This window comes from Salmo salar, chromosome 01 (assembly GCF_965601325.2).
Source record: "Salmo salar chromosome 01, fSalSal1, whole genome shotgun sequence".
In the NCBI taxonomy this organism is placed as follows: domain Eukaryota; kingdom Metazoa; phylum Chordata; class Actinopteri; order Salmoniformes; family Salmonidae; genus Salmo; species Salmo salar.
Window position 1 is genome coordinate 104120143 of NC_138291.1, and position 25150 is coordinate 104145292.

General features: G+C 45.7%; 1 protein-coding gene across 1 annotated transcript in view; it reads left to right on the top strand.

The window, feature by feature from the left end:
* The first annotated feature begins 742 nt into the window (after nt 1-742).
* The window catches only part of col9a1b (collagen, type IX, alpha 1b), a 31757-nt gene continuing 7349 nt past the window's right edge, over nt 743-25150 (top strand). The window contains exons 1-27 of the mRNA XM_082978544.1: nt 743-944; nt 1539-1601; nt 1917-1952; nt 2086-2148; nt 6216-6269; nt 7424-7459; nt 7683-7706; nt 7982-8035; nt 8949-9002; nt 9763-9798; nt 9896-9952; nt 10273-10326; nt 12307-12360; nt 13011-13064; nt 13184-13237; nt 14840-14893; nt 15036-15089; nt 15253-15306; nt 15567-15620; nt 15934-15978; nt 19320-19373; nt 19463-19516; nt 19742-19795; nt 23123-23194; nt 23788-23823; nt 24374-24418; nt 24541-24573. Of these exons, the coding sequence (XP_082834670.1) occupies nt 882-944; nt 1539-1601; nt 1917-1952; nt 2086-2148; nt 6216-6269; nt 7424-7459; nt 7683-7706; nt 7982-8035; nt 8949-9002; nt 9763-9798; nt 9896-9952; nt 10273-10326; nt 12307-12360; nt 13011-13064; nt 13184-13237; nt 14840-14893; nt 15036-15089; nt 15253-15306; nt 15567-15620; nt 15934-15978; nt 19320-19373; nt 19463-19516; nt 19742-19795; nt 23123-23194; nt 23788-23823; nt 24374-24418; nt 24541-24573 (1365 nt within the window). The 5' untranslated portion in view covers nt 743-881. The remainder of the gene's footprint in view (nt 945-1538; nt 1602-1916; nt 1953-2085; nt 2149-6215; nt 6270-7423; nt 7460-7682; nt 7707-7981; nt 8036-8948; nt 9003-9762; nt 9799-9895; nt 9953-10272; nt 10327-12306; nt 12361-13010; nt 13065-13183; nt 13238-14839; nt 14894-15035; nt 15090-15252; nt 15307-15566; nt 15621-15933; nt 15979-19319; nt 19374-19462; nt 19517-19741; nt 19796-23122; nt 23195-23787; nt 23824-24373; nt 24419-24540; nt 24574-25150) is intronic.

Sequence of the window (25150 nt, forward strand, 5' to 3'; positions counted from 1 at the left end):
GTAATATCGCGCTAATTGCCCTTTGATAATAATTGTCCAAGTGGTTTGGGATGTCTTTTTAAAAACGATTTATCATCAGGCAGGTTCACTCTATTCGTGGTCACAATAAAGCTATATTAATAACATTACAATCAGTTATCTTACTGTTAGGGTGAAATGACTATGATTAGTTCAGAATCAAGCATGTGATGTGATGTGAGGACTCGGTCTATGATGGTTTATCCGATTGAGGATTGGTGACGATAACTAATGATTTAACGATCACTATTTTGCCTATTATATTATATATAGGTTGTGAATGTGACTTATGTCGGAGTGATTATTATTATTGTACTTATTTTTCAGTTTGAGCTCCAAACGATGCACATTGATTGTGATGTGGGGCGACCACAGACCTGCAATGACCTATCAGCCAGGACGTCGGTAAGAACCATTGACAAAACAGACGGCAACGATGGTCAAATTACTCAACTAAATGATCGAAATAGCCAGTACAGAGGCTGGTATTATCTAGCCCAGGCAACCATTGTAAATTAACAACATGAAAGATGAATACTAAACAGGTGGTTCAATAAATCCCAAGCCATTTAAATCGCCCGCTATTATTTTCCATGTTCCATTTGCCCCTGTACCAATAATAACCCCTCCCAGTCTGTCTCGGCGCAGTCCGTGAATTCTGCCAATCACTTCCTAGAACTAAGCAGGTCATGAATATGCACAAGGCTTTGATGCCTATGGTACCTCTGACGGTTCAGTTGGTAGAAACGGATTCAGTTCGGTGACTTTTTTTGTCGGGGGTCCGTCAACCCAACTCATCCAAGAAAAAGGAAAGCATTTTGACCCGTTCTAGCTGTCCGGGAGAGGGAAGAGCAGGAGAGACCATGGCTCGCGGGCCACTTTTTTGGGTACTTTTGGTGCAGATTGTCCTTATTTGCTCCACACAAGTAAGTCCTTATCTGTGTACCTCTGCTTCAGGTGAGTGTATCTAAATGATGTTATTCTCATGGATGTATTGTTGTGGAACCAACTAGCAGAATGTCCAGATTATAGTTGGTCTAGTCATGTAAGTGAAGTTGTTCTATAGGAAATCCTGAAACAAATCAAAGGATGATCATTTCATTTCTGTAACTGGGTGACAGTGACTGAGCATACAGTATTTATTTACATCATGTACTCACTGGGTACACACTGGTTGAATCAACGCTGTTTCCAAATCATTTCAATGAAATTACGTTGGAACCAAAGTGTAATAGATGTTGAATTGATGTCTGTGCCCAGTGGGTAGCTACTATCACATGGATTGAACACATTTCTCAGAACGAAGGGTATTTGCTTCAGTTGTGTTGGTGTCTTATGTTTGCTTTGCTATACCAGTTATGCACCTGTTATTCCTTGAATGAATTATTATTGGCTAAGCCTAACGGAGACGTCTGCTTCTCCTTCATTTTCAGACATACAGTATGTCCCATACAGATGTATGTTTATTATGTATAGCAATGATAACCATAGCTGATTGCATTGTTTGTCTCTTTGTCCAGAGGGCCTCAGGCCCCGTCGGCCCTCCAGGACCCGCAGGTGTCCCAGGAATTGATGGTGTCGCTGTAAGTTCTCTCCTCTATTAACTTGAATTATCTTCCAAATGATAAGAGTATTATCACAACTCATGTTCATAATTGATTTGTAAGATGGGACGAGCTCACCTCATGTCACTATCATCCCAACACATGTTCATAATTATGTGATTATGTGATTTGTATGGTGGGCGAGAACAACCCTTTTTACAACCATAACTGGCTGCATGCTGAAGAGTTGGAATTAGACCAATTATGTATGAACACATATGTATACATATGTGAATATGTATAGATATATATATTTATCTATGCATTTCACATGTGGGCCTTTTTCTATTTCAGGGTGAGAGGGGAGACGACGGAGAGGATGGCCCTGCTGTAATTATAAACTTTTCATGTTTTAAATTGTTAACACAATACTATGTCATTATCATCTAGTAATTGTGATGTATTTGACTGTCAGTATGTTGTTGTTGTTCTGCTTTCTATTGTGGTTGTGTTGTGTTGTTAGGGTCCTGATGGAGATGCAGGTAAACTAGGCTCAGCCGGGTTGCCAGGCGAGCCCGGGGCTGATGTGAGTATCCTGTTTCAAATCATTCATCCTCTGCCTTCAATTTCCTGTTTGTCGTCATTGGCGCCTTTTTTGTCATCTTTGATGATAGTAATAGTGAACTAGTCATGATGACTGTCATATTCAGGTTATAGCAGCAGTACAGTAGCTAGGGGGTGGAACTTCTCAATATGTGCACCTTCTACCCGTTGCTTCATCAACGTGTTGAAGTGGTGGTGATGACCCCTTCCTTACCCAAGAGAGGAGCCAATCAATCTTTACCCAAGAGAGGAGCCAATCAATCTTTACCCAAGAGAGGAGCCAATCAATCTTTACCCAAGAGAGGAGCCAATCAATCTTTACCCAAGAGAGGAGCCAATCAATCTTTACCCAAGAGAGGAGCCAATCAATCTTTACCCAAGAGAGGAGCCAATCAATCTTTACCCAAGAGAGGAGCCAATCAATCTTTACCCAAGAGAGGAGCCAATCAATCTTTACCCAAGAGAGGAGCCAATCAATCTTTACCCAAGAGAGGAGCCAATCAATCTTTACCCAAGAGAGGAGCCAATCAATCTTTACCCAAGAGAGGAGCCAATCAATCTTTACTGAAGAGAGGAGCCAATCAATCTTTACCCAAGAGAGGAGCCAATCAATCTTTACCCAAGAGAGGAGCCAATCGGAGAAAAATGTGAAGAATTTTCAAGCAGGCCAAATATATGTATATTAACCTTTATATATACCTTTATTTAACTAGACAAGTCAGTTAAGAACAAATTCTTATGTACAATGACGGCCTACACCGGCCAAACCTGGACAACGCTGGGCCAATTGTGCGCGGCCCTATGGGACTCCCAATCACGGCCGGTTGGGATACAGCCTGGATTCAAACCAGGGTGTCTGTAGTGACGCCTCTAGCACTGAGATGCAGTGCCTCAGACCGCTGCGCCACTCGGGAGCAAAGAAAAGGCTAAGAATCTGACAGTTTCTTTTGTAACAACAGTCTTTTTGTTCAGGCAGAGAGAAGGAAGGCCTGCACTTTATTAACTGTAGCTTCCATCCAAATTGGAGGGAGAAAAGAGGGTTAGCAAAACAATCCTAGGATATTAGTTTGTACTGATATCCTAAAGCATACTATCAAGTGTACATGGTCCATGTATCACTTTGTGCGTAGTTTGCGTTTCAGTCACACTTCTGCTGTAGGCTCACAAAGTGACTGTAGTAGGTCTATAGAGTGTGAACAAAGGCATACGGATGAGATATCAAAGTGACTGTAGTAGGTCTATAGAGTGTGAACAAAGGCATACGGATGAGATATCAAAGTGACTGTAGTAGGTCTATAGAGTGTGAACAAAGGCATACGGATGAGATATCAAAGTGACTGTAGTAGGTCTATAGAGTGTGAACAAAGGCATACGGATGAGATATCAAAGTGACTGTAGTAGGTCTATAGAGTGTGAACAAAGGCATACGGATGAGATATCAAAGTGACTGTAGTAGGTCTATAGAGTGTGAACAAAGGCATACGGATGAGATATCAAAGTGACTGTAGTAGGTCTATAGAGTGTGAACAAAGGCATACGGATGAGATATCAAAGTGACTGTAGTAGGTCTATAGAGTGTGAACAAAGGCATACGGATGAGATATCAAAGTGACTGTAGTAGGTCTATAGAGTGTGAACAAAGGCATACGGATGAGATATCAAAGTGGATGAGTATACCAAACATTACGAACACCTTCCTAATATGGAACTTTTGTACTTTTGCCAGTACTGCCTCAATTTGTCAGGGAATGGACTCTACAAGGTGTCGAAAGTGTTCCACAGGGTTGACTCCAATGCTTCCCACAGTTGTGTCAAGTTGGCTGGATGTCTTTTGGGTGGTGGATCATTCTTGATACACACAGGAAACTGTTGATCATGAAAAACACAGCAGCATTGCAGTTCTTGACACAAACTGGTGAGCCTGGCACCTACTACCATACCCCATTCAAAGGCAATTAAATATTTTGTCTTGCCCGTTCACCCTCTGAATGGCACACATACACAATCCATGTCTTAATTGTCTAAAGGTTTAAAAATCCTTCTTTGACCTGTCTCCTCCCCTTCATCTACACTGATTGAAGTGGATTTAACAAGAGACATCAATAAGGGATCATAGCTTTCACCTGGATTCACCTGGTCAGTCTATGAAATGGAAAGAGCAGCTGTTCCTAATGTTTTATACTCAGTGTACATGTCCAACTGGATATTATTTTTGTCCAGGAAATGAGTGCTGTGAAGTGTTTTTTTGTTATTTTGGCAATATTTTTTCTCACGCCCATAAAGCCTTAGTGAAACAGTACCCAGCAGTGTTTGTGTAGTGGGTGTCTCCAGTCTCCAGTTGAGGATCCTCAGGCTGCTGTGGAATGATACCTGTCAATGGGGCTTGTTTGACTTGGACCAGAGGAATGTGGGTGATGGTTAACCACTCTCCCAGTAAGTTAACCGTCTCAGAGAGATGTCTCAGTTTGTCCTGACCGTGGTGTCTGTGGAGAGAATTCCTATTCCAGACTAGATGCCATCATCTATTCAAACTAAACGTGATCTATCTTAAATCAATATAATCCAAGGAAGCATTTGTTGAAACTATTTTGAAAATGCCAACATAAGTCAGAGAATGGAAAAGAGCATGTATTTCAGAGCTTTGCCATTCTGTTAAGCTGGGCTGAAAAGTACTGTTTCTGCTAATGCACAGTATTTACCGATTGATTCCTTGTGGGAGGGGCATCGTTTAGCCCTGCCCACATACACACGCCTACTTCTGAGCTCCTCCCACCCCATTAGCTGTGTGAGTTTTTTTTTTTTTTTTACCGCCTAATTTCGTGGTATCCAATTGGTAGTTACTGTCTTATCTCATCGCTGCAACTCCCGTACGGACTCGGGAGAGGTGAAGGTCGAGAGACATGCGTCCTCCGAAACACAACCCAACCAAGCCGCACTGCTTCTTGACACAATGCCCATCCAACCCGGAAGCCAGCCGCACCAATGTGTCGGAGGAAACACCGTACACCTGGCGACCGTGTCAGCGTGCACTGCGCCCGGCCCGCCACAGGAGTCACTAGTGCGTAATGAGACAAGGATATCCCTGCCGGCCAAACCCTCCCTAACCCGGACAACGCTAGGCCAATTGTGCGCTGCCCCATGGACCTCCCGGTCGCGGCCAGCTGTGACAGAGCCCAGGCTCGAACCCAGAATCTCTGGTGGCACAGCTAGCACTGTGACGCAGGGCCTTAGACCACTGCACCACCCCATGCACCTCCCAGTCGCAGCCGGCTGTGACAGAGCCCGGGCTCGAACCCAGAATGTCTGGTGGCACAGCTAGCACTGTGACGCAGGGCCTTAGACCACTGCACCACCCCATGGACCTCCCGGTCGCAGCTGGCTGTGACAGAGCCCGGGCTCGAACCCAGAATCTCTGGTGGCACAGCTAGCACTGCGACGCTGCCGGCTGTGACAGAGCCCGGGCTCGAACCCAGAATCTCTGGTGGCACAGCTAGCACTGCGACGCAGCCGGCTGTGACAGAGCCCGGGCTCGAACCCAGAATCTCTGGTGGCACAGCTAGCACTGCGACGCAGCCGGCTGTGACAGAGCCCGGGCTCGAACCCAGAATCTCTGGTGGCACAGCTAGCACTGCGACGCAGGGCCTTAGACCACTGCGCCACCCCATGGACCTCCCGGTCGCGGCCAGCTGTGACAGAGCCCGGGCTCGAACCCAGAATCTCTAGTGGCACAGCTAGCACTGTGACGCAGGGCCTTAGACCACTGCACCACCCGGGAGGCTTACGCAACCTTTCTTATGACATCATGTACATACACAGCTGGAATTATTATGAGATTAGGAAGACTTAAAGCACACCTTAAAGTTTGTAAAGTTGGAAAACATTTCTTAGAGAAAGGTATTCTGTTATGATCTCTTATGAAAAGGTATCAACTAACTCTTATAGTTTTCTAGCGCACAGCTGATCTCCTACTGACGTTGGGTGACATTTCTGTCTTTGTTGTGATGGATTAGTGAAGCCTGGTCTCTCTCTCCTCTCTTCCTCTCTCTGCAGGGTTTGACTGGCCCTACTGGAGATGAAGGGCCTGATGGTCCCCTTGGACAGAAAGTGAGTAACTAATCACTAATGAGCCCTTTAATGTTTCTGCTTCATAGACTCTCAGACAGTCTGGTCCCAGATGTGTTGGTGCTGTCTTGTCAATTCCTTTGGTCATTGTCACAGCAGACAGTACAATCAGATGTGGGACCAGGGTAACTCTCAGCCGGGTGACTGAGCCAAGCTGCTGACCAGGCTGCTGCCCACTGTGTTGGCAGGCAAGACAGCAGGAATTACAATTACAACGCGTAAAGCAATTCCTCATGACAAATGAGCTTTAATCCCTGATCCCTCCCTGCCAGAGTTCTGGGTAATCTCCGTGGGGAACCGGGCCCAAGCATCAGAGTCATGTTCATTAGGGCAAGCAAGGAAGAAAAATTGAAACATTTTGCAACGGAGAACAAAATCTGTGTTTCTTATTGGACGAGTTCACTAAGTCCCTCCCTATATTTTTTCTTCATTTTGGTGCATAATGAACAGGACCCAAGCCTTGGGGGAACATTTGCTGGGCCAAGTGCACCCTGCATGGCTCAGGTTCTCAGTCACAGGATTCAACAGGAAGAATGTTAATTCAGTCTGTGAAGTCGCTAGTTAAGTAATTACTCAGACGGCTTCATTTGTCTAAGAAGGAAATTGTCCAGAATATTCAGTGGAAGTGTCAGAAGGATACGGAGTAGGATACTGTTGGTGTGTGTTTCTGATGAGATGAAAGCATGTCTTTATGGAGAAATGATGTTTTCCACATACATCGTTTGTTAAGTCTCTAGTTAATGATTTTACTCAGATGACTTCATTTGTCTAAGAAGGAAAAGTGTGTTTGACAATGTCTAAGGATTTGTTACAGTGGCTTGACTATTACAGTATAAGAATACAAGTCATGTGTGAATATATGCAACAGAGGCTTTTATCCAAAGCATCTTACATTTTTAGTATGTGTATGTGGTCCTGGTGGAAATAGGAAAGGATACTGAATTCTGTTTGTGTGTACATGACAAGCTAAAAACATGTCTTTATGGAGAAAATACTTTTATGTCTTCGACATGCATAGATGGCTTTGGGTGCTGGATGGGGGATGATTAACTCACAGTACATATTAGATATTCTCTTTACAGTTGTCTCATGTTCACTGGGTTTTCAATCTGACATGCTATTTGACTTTGTTTCAGGGGGAACCCGGGAAACCAGGACCTCGTGGACTAGCTGTGAGCTACATTATTCTCTATCAACCACTCATTCATTAGTGGAATCAGTCCATACTGAAGACTCAGAGGGCCCAGCCATAGAATATTCTGCTTTCTCACATCACATGAAACGTAGCTTCTAAGGCTTATTAATGAAGCCTTCATAGAGCCTTCATAGAGCCTATAAAGATGCTATAGTATCTTATGTCATTGACTCGTGTTGTGTTTCTGTTTTCCTCCATAGGGCGTTGGAGACGATGGACCCCCTGTAAGTATTTTACAGTATTATTAATTACACATTCACATGACACATGTATTACATCTTTACAGTACACTATCTAGTAAAATGTCTGTTAACGTTCACATTAGCCATGGTAAGATACCTTTGATGCATTCGGAAGGCAACTGTGTGGGAAACAGACATATTGTTGAAAAACGTTCAAAACTATGAAAAATGCAACAAAAAAAGAATATTTTTTGTGTGAGTGATAAATTAGTACAAGTCATAATTTTCAGTGAATTAATACGTGTTTCTCTGAATAGGGACCCCCGGGGCCAGGAGGACTTCCAGGTGATTTGGGCAAAGGTGGACCCCCTGTGAGTATCAGTGACAGACCCTCATGACCTAACGATCCTCATCACCTAACGATCCTGATCACCTAACAATCCCCTTGACTTAACAATCCTCATCACCTAACGATCCTCATCACCTAACAATCCCCTTGACTTAACAATCCTCATCACCTAACGATCCTCATCACCTAACAATCCTCTTGACTTAACGATCCTCATGACCTAACGATCCTCATCACCTAACAATCCTCTTGACTTAACGATCCTCATGACCTAACGATCCTCATCACCTCACACTCCTCATCACCTAACGATCCGCAGGACATATACATCCTCATCACCTCACACTCCTCATCACCTAACGATCCGCAGGACATATAGATCCTCATCACCTCACACTCCTCATCACCTAACGATCCGCAGGACATATAGATCCTCAGTCAGGACATAGTGATTCTCTATGTGGACAGAGCTTGAATTGGGCCGGAACAGACCGGTGCTTTTCTACTGCTTGAGTTCCGGCAGGTGAAAATAAACAGTACTGGACCCTAAAATCCTGAGTACCAGCTCCTATTTCAGTCCACTTCAAGCACTGCATGTAGATAGTTTGGGAGCTTGGGTCTTAGGGCCAAATATGGCTGATTGGATGTACAGCATAAGAGGCTGCTGAGGGGAGGAGGCCTCATAATAACGGCTGGAACGGAGTGAATGGAATGGCATCAAACACCTGGAAACCATGGAAACCCTGTATTTGATGTATTTGATACTGTTCCACTAATTCCGCTCCAGCCCGTAGACGAGCCCGTCCTCCCCAATTAAGGTGCCACCAACCTCCTGTGATGTACAGTACCTCCTCTGTCAGGAACGTCCATCAAAAGGTGAATGAAAATGGACCATACATGTTTGTTTGATCTGCTTTCTATGTCCATTACCACAGGGTGCTATGGGAGTGAGAGGACCAACAGGACCTGGTGGATCAGCAGGGCCTAGAGTGAGTAGTACATCTGTGGATCAGCAGGGCCTAGAGTGAGTAGTACATCTGTGGATCAGCAGGACCTAGAGTGAGTAGTACATCTGTGGATCAGCAGGGCCTAGAGTGAGTAGTACATCTGTGGATCAGCAGGGCCTAGAGTGAGTAGTACATCTGTGGATCAGCAGGGCCTAGAGTGAGTAGTACATCTGTGGATCAGCAGGGCCTAGAGTGAGTAGTACATCTGTGGATCAGCAGGACCTAGAGTGAGTAGTACATCTGTGGATCAGCAGGACCTAGAGTGAGTAGTAAATCTGTGGATCAGCAGGGCCTAGAGTGAGTAGTACATCTGTGGATCAGCAGGACCTAGAGTGAGTAGTACATCTGTGGATCAGCAGGGCCTAGAGTGAGTAGTACATCTGTGGATCAGCAGGGCCTAGAGTGAGTAGTACATCTGTGGATCAGCAGGACCTAGAGTGAGTAGTACATCTGTGGATCAGCAGGGCCTAGAGTGAGTAGTACATCTGTGGATCAGCAGGGCCTAGAGTGAGTAGTACATCTGTGGATCAGCAGGACCTAGAGTGAGTAGTACATCTGTGGATCAGCAGGACCTAGAGTGAGTAGTACATCTGTGGATCACTGTCACCGTGTTACGTCCCTAGTTGATGATAGGTTGACAAGCACATCCAGAGAATATCGTGAGATGTTAGTGTGTCACGTTGAACAGTCATCTACTCTTCCTAATCAACTGATTCATCATTCTCAAAATGATGTTTTTCAGGGTGCAGCAGGGATGCAGGATTTGAGTGCCGAGCTGGTAAGACTTTGTTCGTTCAAGTTCACACAACTCAGTGCCTGGCATTACATGTATGAGTGATTATCTGTCCCTGTTGATTTATCCTGCTGCTGTTTAGTGTCCTGGTGCCTGTCCACCTGGGACACCTGGTCATCCCGGTCTCCCTGGCATGAAGGTGAGTCAAGGGTCAAGGTTCAGGGGTCAGGGGCCAAGGAGAGTGCATGACCTCACTAGTGTATCATATGAAGTTATGTAATGGATAAACATTCTCAGTGGTATGCTAGGAAGGGCATTGGAACATAGCCAGTGGTGTATTGATAACTTGGTCTCATAAGTCATCATATGTTGTGCTAATGGTAACCATAGCTGCTTCAACCTAAGTCATTGGTTTAAATCTATTCTATTGTCTTCACAGTTAGTATAATGATAGTCTAACAGTGATATGTGATAGAGATTGGGGAGGGTGTTTAAGCTTCATGTTCCTCTGTTTTCTAGGGTCACAAAGGAGTAAAAGGGGAAGGAGGAGAGCCTGGGAAACAAGGGCACAAGGTAAGGGATTACATTTTATACACATTCAGAGAACTGAACAAAAGCCTACACTACATTAAAATGACTTTGTCCAGAACTAGGTTTAGTCTGTTTCTGGAAAACCAGACCAGATGTTTCCATGACATAGAATAAGCTTGGAGCTTTGTAGCTCCTATGGTCTCTTTGCTTCATGTGATGCTTCATGGGATCAGCTTTACAACTCGACTGATCAACTGATCAAAATATTCAGATTAGACTTTACAAGAAATACTCTCACTGCTACTTCTTAGCTGTCAGTATGCATCCAGTCAGGACCTGATATCCATGCGGTCAGGGCCTGATATCCATGCAGTCAGGGCCTGATATCCATGCAGTCAGGGCCTGATATCCATGCAGTCAGGACCTGATATCCATGCAGTCAGGGCCTGATATCCAAGCGGTCAGGGCCTGATATCCATGCAGTCAGGGCCTGATATCCATGCAGTCAGGGCCTGATATCCATGCAGTCAGGGCCTGATATCCATCCAGTCAGGGCCTGATATCCATGCAGTCAGGACCTGATATCCATGCGGTCAGGGCCTGATATCCATGTGGTCAGGGCCTGATATCCATGCAGTCAGGGCCTGATATCCATGCAGTCAGGGCCTGATATCCATGCGGTCAGGGCCTGATATCCATGCAGTCAGGGCCTGATATCCATGCAGTCAGGGCCTGATATCCATGCAGTCAGGGCCTGATATCCATGCGGTCAGGGCCTGAGATCCATGCGGTCAGGGCCTGAGATCCATGCAGCCAGGGCCTGAGATCCATGCAGCCAGGGCCTGAGATCCATGCAGTCAGGATCTCTACCTGCTATAGGATCTCTGCCTGCTATAGGATCTCTGACTGCTTTAGGATCTCTACCTGCTATAGGATCTCTGCCTGCTATAGGATCTCTACCTGCTATAGGATCTCTACCTGGTATAGGATCTCTACCTGCTATAGGATCTCTGCCTGCTATAGGATCTCTACCTGCTATAGGATCTCTACCTGCTATAGGATCTCTACCTGCTATAGGATCTCTGCCTGCTATAGGATCTCTACCTGCTATAGGATCTCTACCTGCTATAGGATCTCTGCCTGCTATAGGATCTCTACCTGCTATAGGATCTCTACCTGCTATAGGATCTCTGCCTGCTATAGGATCTCTACCTGCTATAGGATCTCTACCTGCTATAGGATCTCTACCTGCTATAGGATCTCTGCCTGCTATAGGATCTCTACCTGCTATAGGATCTCTACCTGCTATAGGATCTCTGAAAGGCTGTGAGTGATATGTTGCCTGAAAGTAAACCATTTCCATGGCTGCGTCCCCAATGACACCTCATTCCCTACATAGTGCTCTACTTATGAACACAGCCCTATGGGCCCTGGTGAAAAATAGAGCATTTTATAGGGATTAGGGTGCGATTTGGGACGTAGACCATGTTAGTGATGCAGGGGTTATGGTTGATATGGAATGCCATGCTAACACATCCACACTCAGCCCTGTAATGGTTCCATACATCCATATATAAGGAAATAAGTTCAGTTCTATACCCAAGTCACTTCATCACCTAGTGGCCTATAACTCCATTCAGTGTCTGTCTGTCTAGATTCATGACTGTAAATGACTTACTCCATGTATAGAATTCATCCTTGCTTAGTGGCTCTATTGAAGGGTGTCTGGTGTAGAACATGCATGCTTTTCACTCACAAGTCAAAGCATGTTGTCTCTGACAGCTGACAGCACTGTGATCAGCGGTAGAGTCAATTTCATTGAAAAGTGTGTCATGTATCTGAGTAAACGAGGCTGTAGGAACATTGATTTAAAGTCCATGGGAGTTGTTTTGTTTTGAAACAGCTTACATTTCAAATCCATCTTTCTATCCTCCTATAAATGTGCCTATTTATGTTTTAATGTCGCTGTCATACGCAGTTGTTCATCTTACTGATGTCTGCATGTTACCTCTCTCTCTCTAGGGTGAAGAGGGTGACCAGGGAACCACAGGGGACCTCGGATCCCAGGGCCCAATGGTTTGATACTCTCATTAACCTACCTTTAACAGATAATATAACAGATTATCTATAGTGATAATATAACAGATTATCTAAAGTGATAATATAACAGATTGTCTGTAGTGATAATATAACAGATTGTCTATAGTGATAATATAACAGATTGTCTATAGTGATAATATAACAGATTATCTATAGTGATAATATAACAGATTGTCTGTAGTGATAATATAACAGATTGTCTATAGTGATAATATAACAGATTGTCTGTAGTGATAATATAACAGATTGTCTATAGTGATAATATAACAGATTGTCTATAGTGATAATATAACAGATTGTCTGTAGTGATAATATAACAGATTATCTATTGAGATAATATAACAGATTGTCTATAGTGATAATATAACAGATTATCTATAGTGATAATATAACAGATTATCTATAGTGATAATATAACAGATTATCAATAGTGATAATATAACAGATTATCTCTAGTGATAATATAACAGATTGTCTGTAGTGATAATATAACAGATTATCTATAGTGATAATATAACAGATTGTCTATAGTGATAATATAACAGATTATCTATAGTGATAATATAACAGATTGTCTATAGTGACAGTTAGTGACAGTTTGTCTTTCTGCTGTTGTGTGATTCCAGGGTCCTCAGGGAATCAGAGGCTCCACTGGAATGATGGGGCCCAAAGGTGGACTGGTAAGAGTCACTCTTTGAAGTTCATTATATTTCAAACCTGGTTCGCTAAAAAATGTTATCTGCTTGTGTTTACATCCTCTCTGTCATTTTATGCAAATATACCTCTGTTGTTGTGACAGGGAGCACGAGGACATGATGGAGATCCAGGTCCCCAAGGTGTTGAAGGATCAACTGTAAGTATTCTCCCATAATCCCCTTCTCCTGTTCATTATGATTTCACTAATGTTAGACCTCTGGAAAGGTTAGTGTTTCAGGAATACTGTTCACATGTCATTATGTGTTGTGTTCTCAATGAAGGACAGGATTAACCTCCCTGGGCGAGGTGGGACGTTTGCGTCCCACCCTAGTCAACAGCCAGTGGAATCGCGTGGCGCAAAATACAAATACCTCAAAAATGCTATAACTTCAATTTCTCAAACATATGACTATTTTACACCATTTTAAAGACAAGACTCTCGTTAATCTAACCACATTGTCCGATTTCAAAAAGGCTTTACAGTGAAAGCAAAACATTAGATTATGTCAGGAGAGTACCCTGCCAAAAATAATCACACAGCCATTTTCAAAGCAAGCATATATGTCACAAAAAACAAAACCACAGCTAAATGCAGCACTAACCTTTGATGATCTTCATCAGATGACACTCCTAGGACATTATGTTGTACAATACATGCATGTTTTGTTCAATCAAGTTCATATTTATATAAAAAAACAGCTTTTTACATTAGCATGTTATGTTCAGAACTAGCATACCCACCGAAAACTTCCGGTGAATTTACTAAATTACTCCTGATAAACGTTCACAAAATACATAACAATTATTTTAAGAATTATAGATACAGAACTCCTTTATGCAATCGCGGTGTCAGATTTTTAAATAGCTTTTCGGCGAAAGCACATTTTGCAATATTCTGAGTACATAGCTCGGCCATCACGGCTAGCTATTTTGACACCCACCAAGTTTGGGACTCACTAAACTCAGAATTACTATTAGAAAAATTGGATAACCTTTGCTGTTCTTCGTCAGAATGCACTCCCAGGACTTCTACTTCAACAACAAATGTTGTTTTGGTTCCAAATAATCCATAGTTATATTCAAATAGCGCCGTTTTGTTTGTGCGTTCAGGTTACTATCCGAAGGGTGACGCGCGAGCGCATTTCGTAAAAAAACCCCCAAAATATTCCATTACCGTACTTAGAAGCATGTCAAACGCTGTTTAAAATCAATTTTTATGCGATTTTTCTCGTAAAATAGCGATAATATTCCAACCGGGCAACCGGGCACAAATTCTCGTGAACGCGCATCTCCAGTGTCACTGTCCCCAGGCTGACCACTTACAAATTCTCCTGCTGTTCTTCGCCCAGTGACAGCAGACATCCCATTCCACTTTCTGGTGCCTTCTGAGAGCCAATGGGAGCCTTAGAAAGTGTCACGTTACAGCACAGATGCTGTATTTTCGATAGAGATGCAACAGAAGGACAACAAATTGTCAGACAGGGCACTTCCTGTATGGAATCTTCTCAGGTTTTGGCCTGCCATATGAGTTCTGTTATACTCACAGACACCATTCAAACAGTTTTAGAAACTTTAGAGTGTTTTCTATCCAAATCTACTAATTATATGCATATTCTCGTTTCTGGGCAAGAGTAGTAACCAGTTTAAATCGGGTACGTTTTTTATCCGGCCGTGCAAATACTGCCCCCTAGCCCCAACAGGTTAAACATCTCTGTAAAAAGGTTTTGTCTTACAATATGTTGATGCTGTATCTTTTTAGGGTGACCAAGGCCAGAGGGGCGTGATGGGCGAGTCTGGTCCTAAAGGTGATGAGGTGGGTATCAGAGTAAAAAATACACCTACCATGGTTTCACATGGCCAAATTGATTATTGTCTTTAGTCACTGTCTGGGGTGGTGGTGATGGTGTAATGCTGATGCCCTGATTGGTTCCTTATGCTATTGTGTTGTTATCTAGGGATCTCAAGGTGGAAGAGGAATCACAGGTCTTCCTGGGCCCAAGGGAGAGGGTGTAAGTATTACTGTAACTATTGTATCACAGCATAAACAATCAGTCTTGGCGGTGGAAAATGTAAGCATATCCTGTCTGTTGTGTATTCATAGAACCATAGAACCTTCTTGGAACATTAACACTTGTCATGGAATGATTGTTGTGGTTCTTTTTTCATGTCCAGGGTTTGTCAGGAGTGGATGGGCGTGAAGGTATTCCTGGAATGCCAGGTGGAAAGGTATGGACAGGATCTACTGGAACATGATTAGATGTATCGTTCTAGTTGTGCTGTGCCCTCTCATAGGTCTACAGGGATTCTTTTCTGCAGCGATTTCTATTGGCTTGGCAATGGAGATCACAGCATTCTAAAAAGTCTACTATAGAATGGGATTTATACTGGTTGAACGGAGGAATCAGCAGGAGTTGTCAAATCAAGTTAAGATTACAATTGGGATGTCAACATTTCATCTTAACTCACATAACGCTCTTTCTCCACAGGGCACCATTGGCAAGGCTGGGTCTCCCGGGGAGGTTGGGCTTCAGGGACTTCCTGTAAGTATGACCTTTGACCTCACACTAACAGGTGTTCTGATTGGTTGCGCCTGTGTAAACCTCCTCTGCCTCCTGTATTATAATCCTGATGTGAAATAACATAATAATAATAACATGAGATTATTGTTTCTGATTGACAACCACCATTGTGTAGGTTTTTTTGTTTTACAAACATTTGAGATTTTCATGTTTTCAACAACATCTTTGAAATGGATAATAAATGGATGTATGGTCAGATGTATTCTAGGTATTTACATGATAATTCTTGTTACTGTAGATTGATTTTGATGACAATATTGTGTTTCCTCTCTAGGGATTACCTGGTTCTCCTGGCTCTAAAGGAACTGGTGGAGAGAAGGTAGGTGTCATAGAGATCATACTAAAATAGTATTCTAATTCCTAATTCACCCACAATGGACCACTTACATCAATTAATCTACAGCCAATATGCATTACTATGTGCAATAAACTCAACCCATTTGACAAATAGAGCTAATCTATGTCAATGAGGAGCTGGAGCTGGATAAGAGCATGGGTACACTGACCTGACTGTCCTGACCTGACCTGACCTGACCTGACCTGACTGACCTGACCTGACCTGACTGTCCTGACACTGACTGACCTGACCTGACTGTCCTGACACTGACCTGACTGTCCTGTCCTGACCTGACCTGACCTGACCTGACCTGACCTGTCCTGACCTGACTTGACTGACCTGACCTGACTGTCCTGACACTGACTGACCTGACCTGACTGACCTGACTGTCCTGACACTGACCTGACTGTCCTGACCTGACCTGACTGTCCTGACACTGACCTGACTGTCCTGACCTGACCTGACTGTCCTGACACTGACCTGACTGTCCTGACACTATCCTGACTGTCCTGACACTGACCTGACTGTCCTGACACTATCCTGACTGTCCTGACACTGACCTGACTGTCCTGACACTGACCTGACTGTCCTGACACTGACCTGACTGTCCTGACCTGACCTAACCTGACTGTCCTGAAACTGACCTGACTGTCCTGACACTGACCTGACTGTTCTGACACTGACCTGACTGTCCTGACACTGACCTGACTGTCCTGACACTGACCTGACTGTCCTGACACTGACACTGACCTGACTGTCCTGACACTGACCTGACACTGACCTGACCTGACTGTCCTGACACTGACCTGACCTGACTGTCCTGACACTGACTGACCTGACTTGACTGACCTGACTGTCCTGACACTGACTGACCTGACAGTTTTGACACTGATCTGACAGTTCTGACACTGAGCTGACTGTCCTGACCTGACCTGACTGTCCTGACTGTCCTGACACTGACCTGACTGTCCTGACACTGACCTGACTGTCCTGACACTGACCTGACTGTCCTGACACTGACTGACCTGACCTGACTGACCTGACTGTCCTGACACTGACCTGATTGTCCTGACACTGACCTGACTGTCCTGACACTGACCTGACTGTCCTGACACTGACTGTCCTGACACTGACCTGACTGTCCTGACACTGACTGACCTGACCTGACTGACCTGACTGTCCTGACACTGACCTGACTGTCCTGACCTGACTGTTCTGACACTGACCTGACATGTCCTGACCTGACTTGACCTGACTGTCCTGACCTGACTGTCCTGAGACTGAGCTGACCTGACTTTCCTGACCTGACCTGTCCTGACCTGATCTGACTGTCCTGACCTGACCTGACCTGACCTGATCTGACCTGATCTGACTGTCCTGACACTGACCTGACTGTCCTGACCTGACCTGACCTGATCTGACATGATCTGACTGTCCTGACACTGACCTGACTGTCCTGACCTGACCTGACCTGATCTGACACTGACCTGACTGTCCTGACACTGATCTGACTGTCCTGACACTGACCTGACTGTTCTGACACTGACCTGACTGTCCTGACACTGACCTGATCTGACTGTCCTGACACTGACCTGACTGTCCTGACACTAACCTGACTGTTCTGACACTGACCTGACTGTCCTGACACTGACCTGACTGTCCTTACACTGATCTGACTGACATGACCTGACTGTCCTCACACTGACACTGACCTGACTGTCCTGACACTGACCTGACTGTTCTGACACTGACCTGACTGACCTGACACTGACCTGAACTGACTGTTCTGACACTGACCTGACTGTCCTGACACTGACCTGACTGTTCTGACACTGACCTGACTGTCCTGACACTGACCTGACTGTCCTTACACTGATCTGACTGACATGACCTGACTGTCCTCACACTGACACTGACCTGACTGTCCTGACACTGACCTGACTGTTCTGACACTGACCTGACTGACCTGACACTGACCTGAACTGACTGTCCTGACACTGACCTGACTGTCCTGACACTGACCTGACTGTTCTGACACTGACCTGACTGACCTGACACTGACCTGAACTGACTGTTCTGACACTGACCTGACTGACCTGACTGTCCTGACACTGACTGACCTGACCTGACTGACCTGACTGTCCTGACACTGACTGACCTGACCTGACCTGATCTGACTGTCCTGACACTGACCTGACTGTCCTGACACTGACCTGACTGTTCTGACACTGACCTGATTGTCCTGACCTGACCTGACACTGACCTGAACTGACTGTCCTGACACTGACCTGACTGTTCTGACACTGACCTGACTGTGCTGACACTGACCTGACCTGACTGTTCTGACACTGACCTGACCTGACTGACCTGACCTGACTGTCCTGACACTGACTGTCCTGACCTGACCTGACCTGACCTGACTGACCTGACATTGACCTGACTGACCTGACCTGACTGTCCTGACCTGACCTGACCTGACCTGACCTGACCTGACCTGACTGTCCTGACCTGACCTGACCTGACCTGACTGTCCTGACTGTCCTGACACTGACCTGACTGTCCTGACCTGACTGTCCTGACCTGACCTGACTGTCCTGACCTGACCTGACTGTCCTGACACTGACTGACACTGACCTGACTGTCCTGACACTGACTGACCTGACCTGACTGACCTGACTGTCCTGACACTGACCTGATTGTCCTGACCTGACTGTTCTGACACTGACCTGACATGTCCTGACCTGACTTGACCTGACTGTCCTGACCTGACTGTCCTGAGACTGAGCTGACCTGACTTTCCTGACCTGACCTGTCCTGACACTGACCTGATTGTCCTGATCTGACTGTCCTGACACTGACCTGATTGTCCTGATCTGACTGTCCTGACACTGACCTGACTGTCCTGACCTGACCTGACCTGATCTGACATGATCTGACTGTCCTGACCTGACCTGACCTGACTGTCCTGACCTGACCTGACCTGATCTGACACTGACCTGACTGTCCTGACACTGACCTGACTGTCCTGACACTGACCTGACTGTCCTGACACTGACCTGATCTGACTGTCCTGACACTAACCTGACTGTCCTGACACTGACCTGACTGTCCTGACACTAACCTGACTGGTTAACCTGACCTTCTCTCTGCAAGTCTATGGGCCAAATGGCCCAAATCAGTGATGAAAAAATCTGCACATTGGACAAGGTTCCTGGTTAGTTGTGGCATCCCAGTTTGTTGACAGACACTACGATACCATGCTATGGTACGTGTATCTGTCCACCAGAGATTATGACACGTCTGTTTCTGTTGCTCTATTTCAGGGTAGTTCTGGAGAGGCAGGTCTTCTTGGCACAATGGGATCTGCTGGTAAAACAGTAAGTCCAAATCAAATCCAAGTTCATTTAAAATGCATTTCAAGTTGTCCATACAGTAACAACCTGTCCACTGTGATGTCTCTGTGTAGGGAGAGCAAGGCAAAGCAGGAGATCTAGGACCCATTGGACCCATTGGCGGACCAGTGAGTATCCTGTCATTTATTATATTTCCCAGCAGGCAAAGCTGTTTTTATGACGCCATCACAACCAGACTACAACTGGTAGTAATTGGGTTACAAGGATGTCAGTGATGTCGCTGCAACCAGGTTTGCCCTCTGGGTTCCATTTTAATGTCATTTATCGTGCATTAATGTGTAATAAAACACGCCTCTTCTTCTCTCTTGTAATTTCCTTTGACATCTCTCTAGGGAGACAGAGGAGAACAAGGACCAGGCGGTCCACCGGGCAAACCAGGAGCCAGGGTGAGTTATTGTTGTTATTGTTGTTGTTGTCTGGTTGCTGTGTGATGCTGTGTGTCTTCGTGCCAGGTATAATATGAGGATTAATGAAAGGAAACATACTTTGTAACAATGACTCAATGATGACAACGTTAGGCTGGAACACCAAGATGCTTCTCAGAGAAAGAGCGAGAGAGAGAGAGACTGAAACAAAGAGAAGATGAAGAATGAGAAAAATAAGAGAAAGAGGGGGAGTGTGGACCTGGCTGTGGGTACAGAGAGTGTGGACCTGGCTGTGGGTACAGAGAGTGTGGACCTGGCTGTGGGTACAGAGAGTGTGGACCTGGCTGTGGTTACAGAGAGTGTGGACCTGGCTGTGGGTACAGAGAGTGTGGACCTGGCTGTGGTTACAGAGAGTGTGGACCTGGCTGTGGTTACAGAGAGTGTGGACCTGGCTGTGGTTACAGAGAGTGTGGACCACCTGGCTGTGGTTACAGAGAGTGTGGACCTGGCTGTGGTTACAGAGAGTGTGGACCACCTGGCTGTGGTTACAGAGAGTGTGGACCACCTGGCTGTGGTTACAGAGAGTGTGGACCTGGCTGTGGTTACAGAGAGTGTGGACCACCTGGCTGTGGTTACAGAGAGTGTGGACCTGGCTGTGGTTACAGAGAGTGTGGACCACCTGGCTGTGGTTACAGAGAGTGTGGACCTGGCTGTGGTTACAGAGAGTGTGGACCTGGCTGTGGTTACAGAGAGTGTGGACCACCTGGCTGTGGTTACAGAGAGTGTGGACCACCTGGCTGTGGTTACAGAGAGTGTGGACCTGGCTGTGGGTACAGAGAGTGTGGACCTGGCTGTGGTTACAGATAGTGTGGACCTGGCTGTGGGTACAGAGAGTGTGGACCTGGCTGTAGTTACAGAGAGTGTGGACCTGGCTGTGGGTACAGAGAGTGTGGACCACCTGGTTGTGGTTACAGAGAGTGTGGACCTGGCTGTGGGTACAGAGAGTGTGGACCTGGCTGTGGTTACAGAGAGTGTGGACCTGGCTGTGGTTACAGAGAGTGTGGACCTGGCTGTGGTTACAGAGAGTGTGGACCACCTGGCTGTGGTTACAGAGAGTGTGGACCTGGCTGTGGTTACAGAGAGTGTGGACCTGGCTGTGGGTACAGAGAGTGTGGACCTGGCTGTGGTTACAGAGAGTGTGGACCTGGCTGTGGTTACAGAGAGTGTGGACCTGGCTGTGGTTACAGAGAGTGTGGACCTGGCTGTGGTTACAGAGAGTGTGGACCTGGCTGTGGTTACAGAGAGTGTGGACCTGGCTGTGGTTACAGAGAGTGTGGACCTGGCTGTGGGTACAGAGAGTGTGGACCTGGCTGTGGTTACAGAGAGTGTGGACCTGGCTGTGGGTACAGAGAGTGTGGACCTGGCTGTGGGTACAGAGAGTGTGGACCTGGCTGTGGTTACAGAGAGTGTGGACCTGGCTGTGGTTACAGAGAGTGTGGACCACCTGGCTGTGGTTACAGAGAGTGTGGACCTGGCTGTGGGTACAGAGAGTGTGGACCACCTGGCTGTGGTTACAGAGAGTGTGGACCTGGCTGTGGTTACAGAGAGTGTGGACCTGGCTGTGGTTACAGAGAGTGTGGACCTGGCTGTGGTTACAGAGAGTGTGGACCACCTGGCTGTGGTTACAGAGAGTGTGGACCACCTGGCTGTGGGTACAGAAAGTGTGGACCTGGCCGTGGTTACAGAGAGTGTGGACCTGGCCGTGGTTACAGAGAGTGTGGACCACCTGGCTGTGGTTACAGAGAGTGTGGACCTGGCTGTGGTTACAGAGAGTGTGGACCACCTGGCTGTGGTTACAGAGAGTGTGGACCTGGCCGTGGTTACAGAGAGTGTGGACCACCTGGCTGTGGTTACAGAGAGTGTGGACCTGGCTGTGGTTACAGAGAGTGTGGACCTGGCTGTGGTTACAGAGAGTGTGGACCTGGCTGTGGGTACAGAGAGTGTGGACCACCTGGCTGTGGTTACAGAGAGTGTGGACCTGGCTGTGGTTACAGAGAGTGTGGACCTGGCTGTGGTTACAGAGAGTGTGGACCACCTGGCTGTGGTTACAGAGAGTGTGGACCTGGCTGTGGTTACAGAGAGTGTGGACCACCTGGCTGTGGTTACAGAGAGTGTGGACCTGGCTGTGGTTACAGAGAGTGTGGACCACCTGGCTGTGGTTACAGAGAGTGTGGACCTGGCTGTGGTTACAGAGAGTGTGGACCACCTGGCTGTGGGTACAGAGAGTGTGGACCTGGCTGTGGGTACAGAGAGTGTGGACCTGGCCGTGGTTACAGAGAGTGTGGACCACCTGGCTGTGGGTACAGAGAGTGTGGACCTGGCTGTGGTTACAGAGAGTGTGGACCTGGCTGTGGTTACAGAGAGTGTGGACCACCTGGCTGTGGGTACAGAGAGTGTGGACCTGGCTGTGGTTACAGAGAGTGTGGACCTGGCTGTGGTTACAGAGAGTGTGGACCACCTGGCCGTGGTTACAGAGAGTGTGGACCTGGCTGTGGGTACAGAGAGTGTGGACCTGGCTGTGGTTACAGAGAGTGTGGACCACCTGGCTGTGGTTACAGAGAGTGTGGACCACCTGGCTGTGGTTACAGAGAGTGTGGACCTGGCTGTGGTTACAGAGAGTGTGGACCTGGCCGTGGTTACACAGAAATTCCCTAGTGAATAGGCCTGCATGGGATCTCAGGATCTCACACAGAGGCTATTTTCACAGTAAGGAGAGAATGAGGACCAGGGCCAGCTGGCTGAAAGAGCCTTCTGTTCCTATGGCATTCCTCACACACACACACACACACACACCCACACACACACACACACACACACACACACACACACACACACACACACACACACACACACACACACACATAAGCTTACAAAATAAAAATTGCAGCCAGGTTTTTAGAAATTCTCTTTCTTTTGTGCACGTTTTGAGTCACGACCCTGATATAGCCGTCTCATGAACAGTTCATTAACCCAGTATATGTTGCCCTAATGACTGAAGAGCCTGTGGGCGTAGTTTCTCCATACTCTGCTCTCTTATCTGAGGTTTCCACTACTTTCTGCTGTAGTGGTCTGTAGTTTTAGATATTTACATACAGTATTCCATTTAGCAGAGGCTTTTATTCTTACAGTCATGCGTGCATACATTTTACATATGGGCTGCCCCAGGAATCTAACCCACAATCCTGGCGCTGCCAGCACCTTGCTCTAACCAACTGAGTCATACAGGACATACAGTAGTGTGGTGTTGACCTCTGACCTCATTGTTGTCTCTCTACCTTTGTTTTGTAGGGACCTAAAGGGGATCTTGGTCTTCCTGGTGTTCCCGGACCCCCAGGCCTCCCCGGAGTGAAGGGAGAGAGGGTAAGATAAGAGGACGTTCTATTCTGACTGGTATCTATCCCCTCTGTAGAGACCTGCCGTCCGGTGGGGAAACAAACACTGCTATTATACAACTAAACAAACTACTGCTCACTGGATGAACTCTCCCTGGACCGTTTACGTTCTGCATGCCTGATATTTGATGAAAAGATAGAGAGGAAGCTCAACTGAAGAGCACTGTGGCTTGTGTTTAGTCATTTCAGGTTCCACAGACTTCTTATGACAATTTTCCATTTTCATGAAACCACAAGTTTTGATTGGACTTTCCACGGTTCTGTACAGTCATGAAGACAGCAATTTAGCCTCAATTGCTAGCTAATAGAAAGTCAAAGTCTTACCATATGCACCTGACAAGGACACATACTTTGTGAAATACATCCTTTTGACCCCCTCTAGTGTTACAAGTTCAAACATGCATTCATAGGACTAGTCTTGCTGTGGCATTACATAGCAGTATAACTAGTGTTGTTGTCTAACTGTCTAACTGTACTGTATAACTTGCCATAGTAGTATAACTAGTTAACTGTTTAACTGTACTGTAGTTTAAAGATTTTCTGATTTCTCCTCAACTTCAGGGAGAAGCTGGCGAGGGAGGACCTAAAGGAGAGCAGGTATGAAATCCATGTTTTAAAATGTCTGTTTATCTCTCACAACAATATTTGTCTGTATCTTAAAATCAATTTGATACTCCACCAGCAGAGTGTGGATGGGCCTTTTCAAGTTTCAAGTTTTATTAGTCGTATGTACATGATACACATGGTAGACACTGTCCGACCAAATGCTTACTGGCAGGTTTCTTCTGGACAATGCAACAACAATAAGAAATAATAAAATATAAGAATACCAACATAAAATAAATGGCTCAGTAGAATATATTTATAGTCCAATATAGTAGAATCACCATTTATAGTCCAATATTTCCACGTGTTTTTGCGTGTGTTTCTAACTTACCCAGGGCATTTGTTATATCCAGAAGAGTGACTTTACCCCAAATAATTTATATTTGTTTGTTTTATATTTGTGTGTTGTGTGTGCGTGTGTGTGTGTGTGTGTGTGTGTGTGTGTGTGTGTGTGTGTGTGTGTGTGTGTGTGTGTGTGTGTGTGTGTGTGTGTGTGTGTGTGTGTGTGTGTGTGTGTGTGTGTGTGTGTGTGTGTGTGTAGGGAGAACAAGGTTCCGAGGGAACCTCTGGAGACAAAGGAGATGTTGTAAGTTACCACTCAAGCAAGGATTCATTGCATCCAACCCAACCTCCCATTGGAGCCTTTTAGACAACACTTTTTAACTCCACCTGTACTAATCATCTGTGTTTTTCTCATTTGTATAATAGGGTGACCAAGGGGAAGCTGGACCCAAAGGAATGGTGAGTTCTGTACTGTAGAAGCAGTTCCATGTCTCAAATGAGAAACAGAACTTTGAGACAGTTTATCTACACCCATAGAGTGTGTTAGTAGTAGTGCTAAGTGGTTTAACCAACATTTCGGGTTTTTTCTGCCTTTTTTTTAAACAATTAATTGACTGACATTGTTTCAATTATTTGAATTCCATTTCGTTCGAGGTCCTTGTGCAGTTTCTGTAGAGATAAATCAGATGAAGCCTGAACTGTATTTGGAATCAGGCTCAACTAATGTGAGTTTTGAGCAGAGTAAGACAGCTAAGGTGGGGCCACAGGAGGAGATCTCCAAGGTCATCCATTTCAGGCCTGTAACATCAGGGTCTTCTGTCATCCAAAATACAATGGTTCTTATATTACCTGCCCAGTAATAATAAGGAAAGTTTGGAAGTGCTAGACCACCCTGGGGACGAGATCTCTGCAATACGATCTTACGGGGTTTTCTTGTTTCAGATCAAAGCAGATATTAGTTTAGTCCATAGCTTGCTCACCAGCGCCCCCGAAACTCAAAAGTCTTCATTGAGCATGCTCAGTACCACCCATGTAA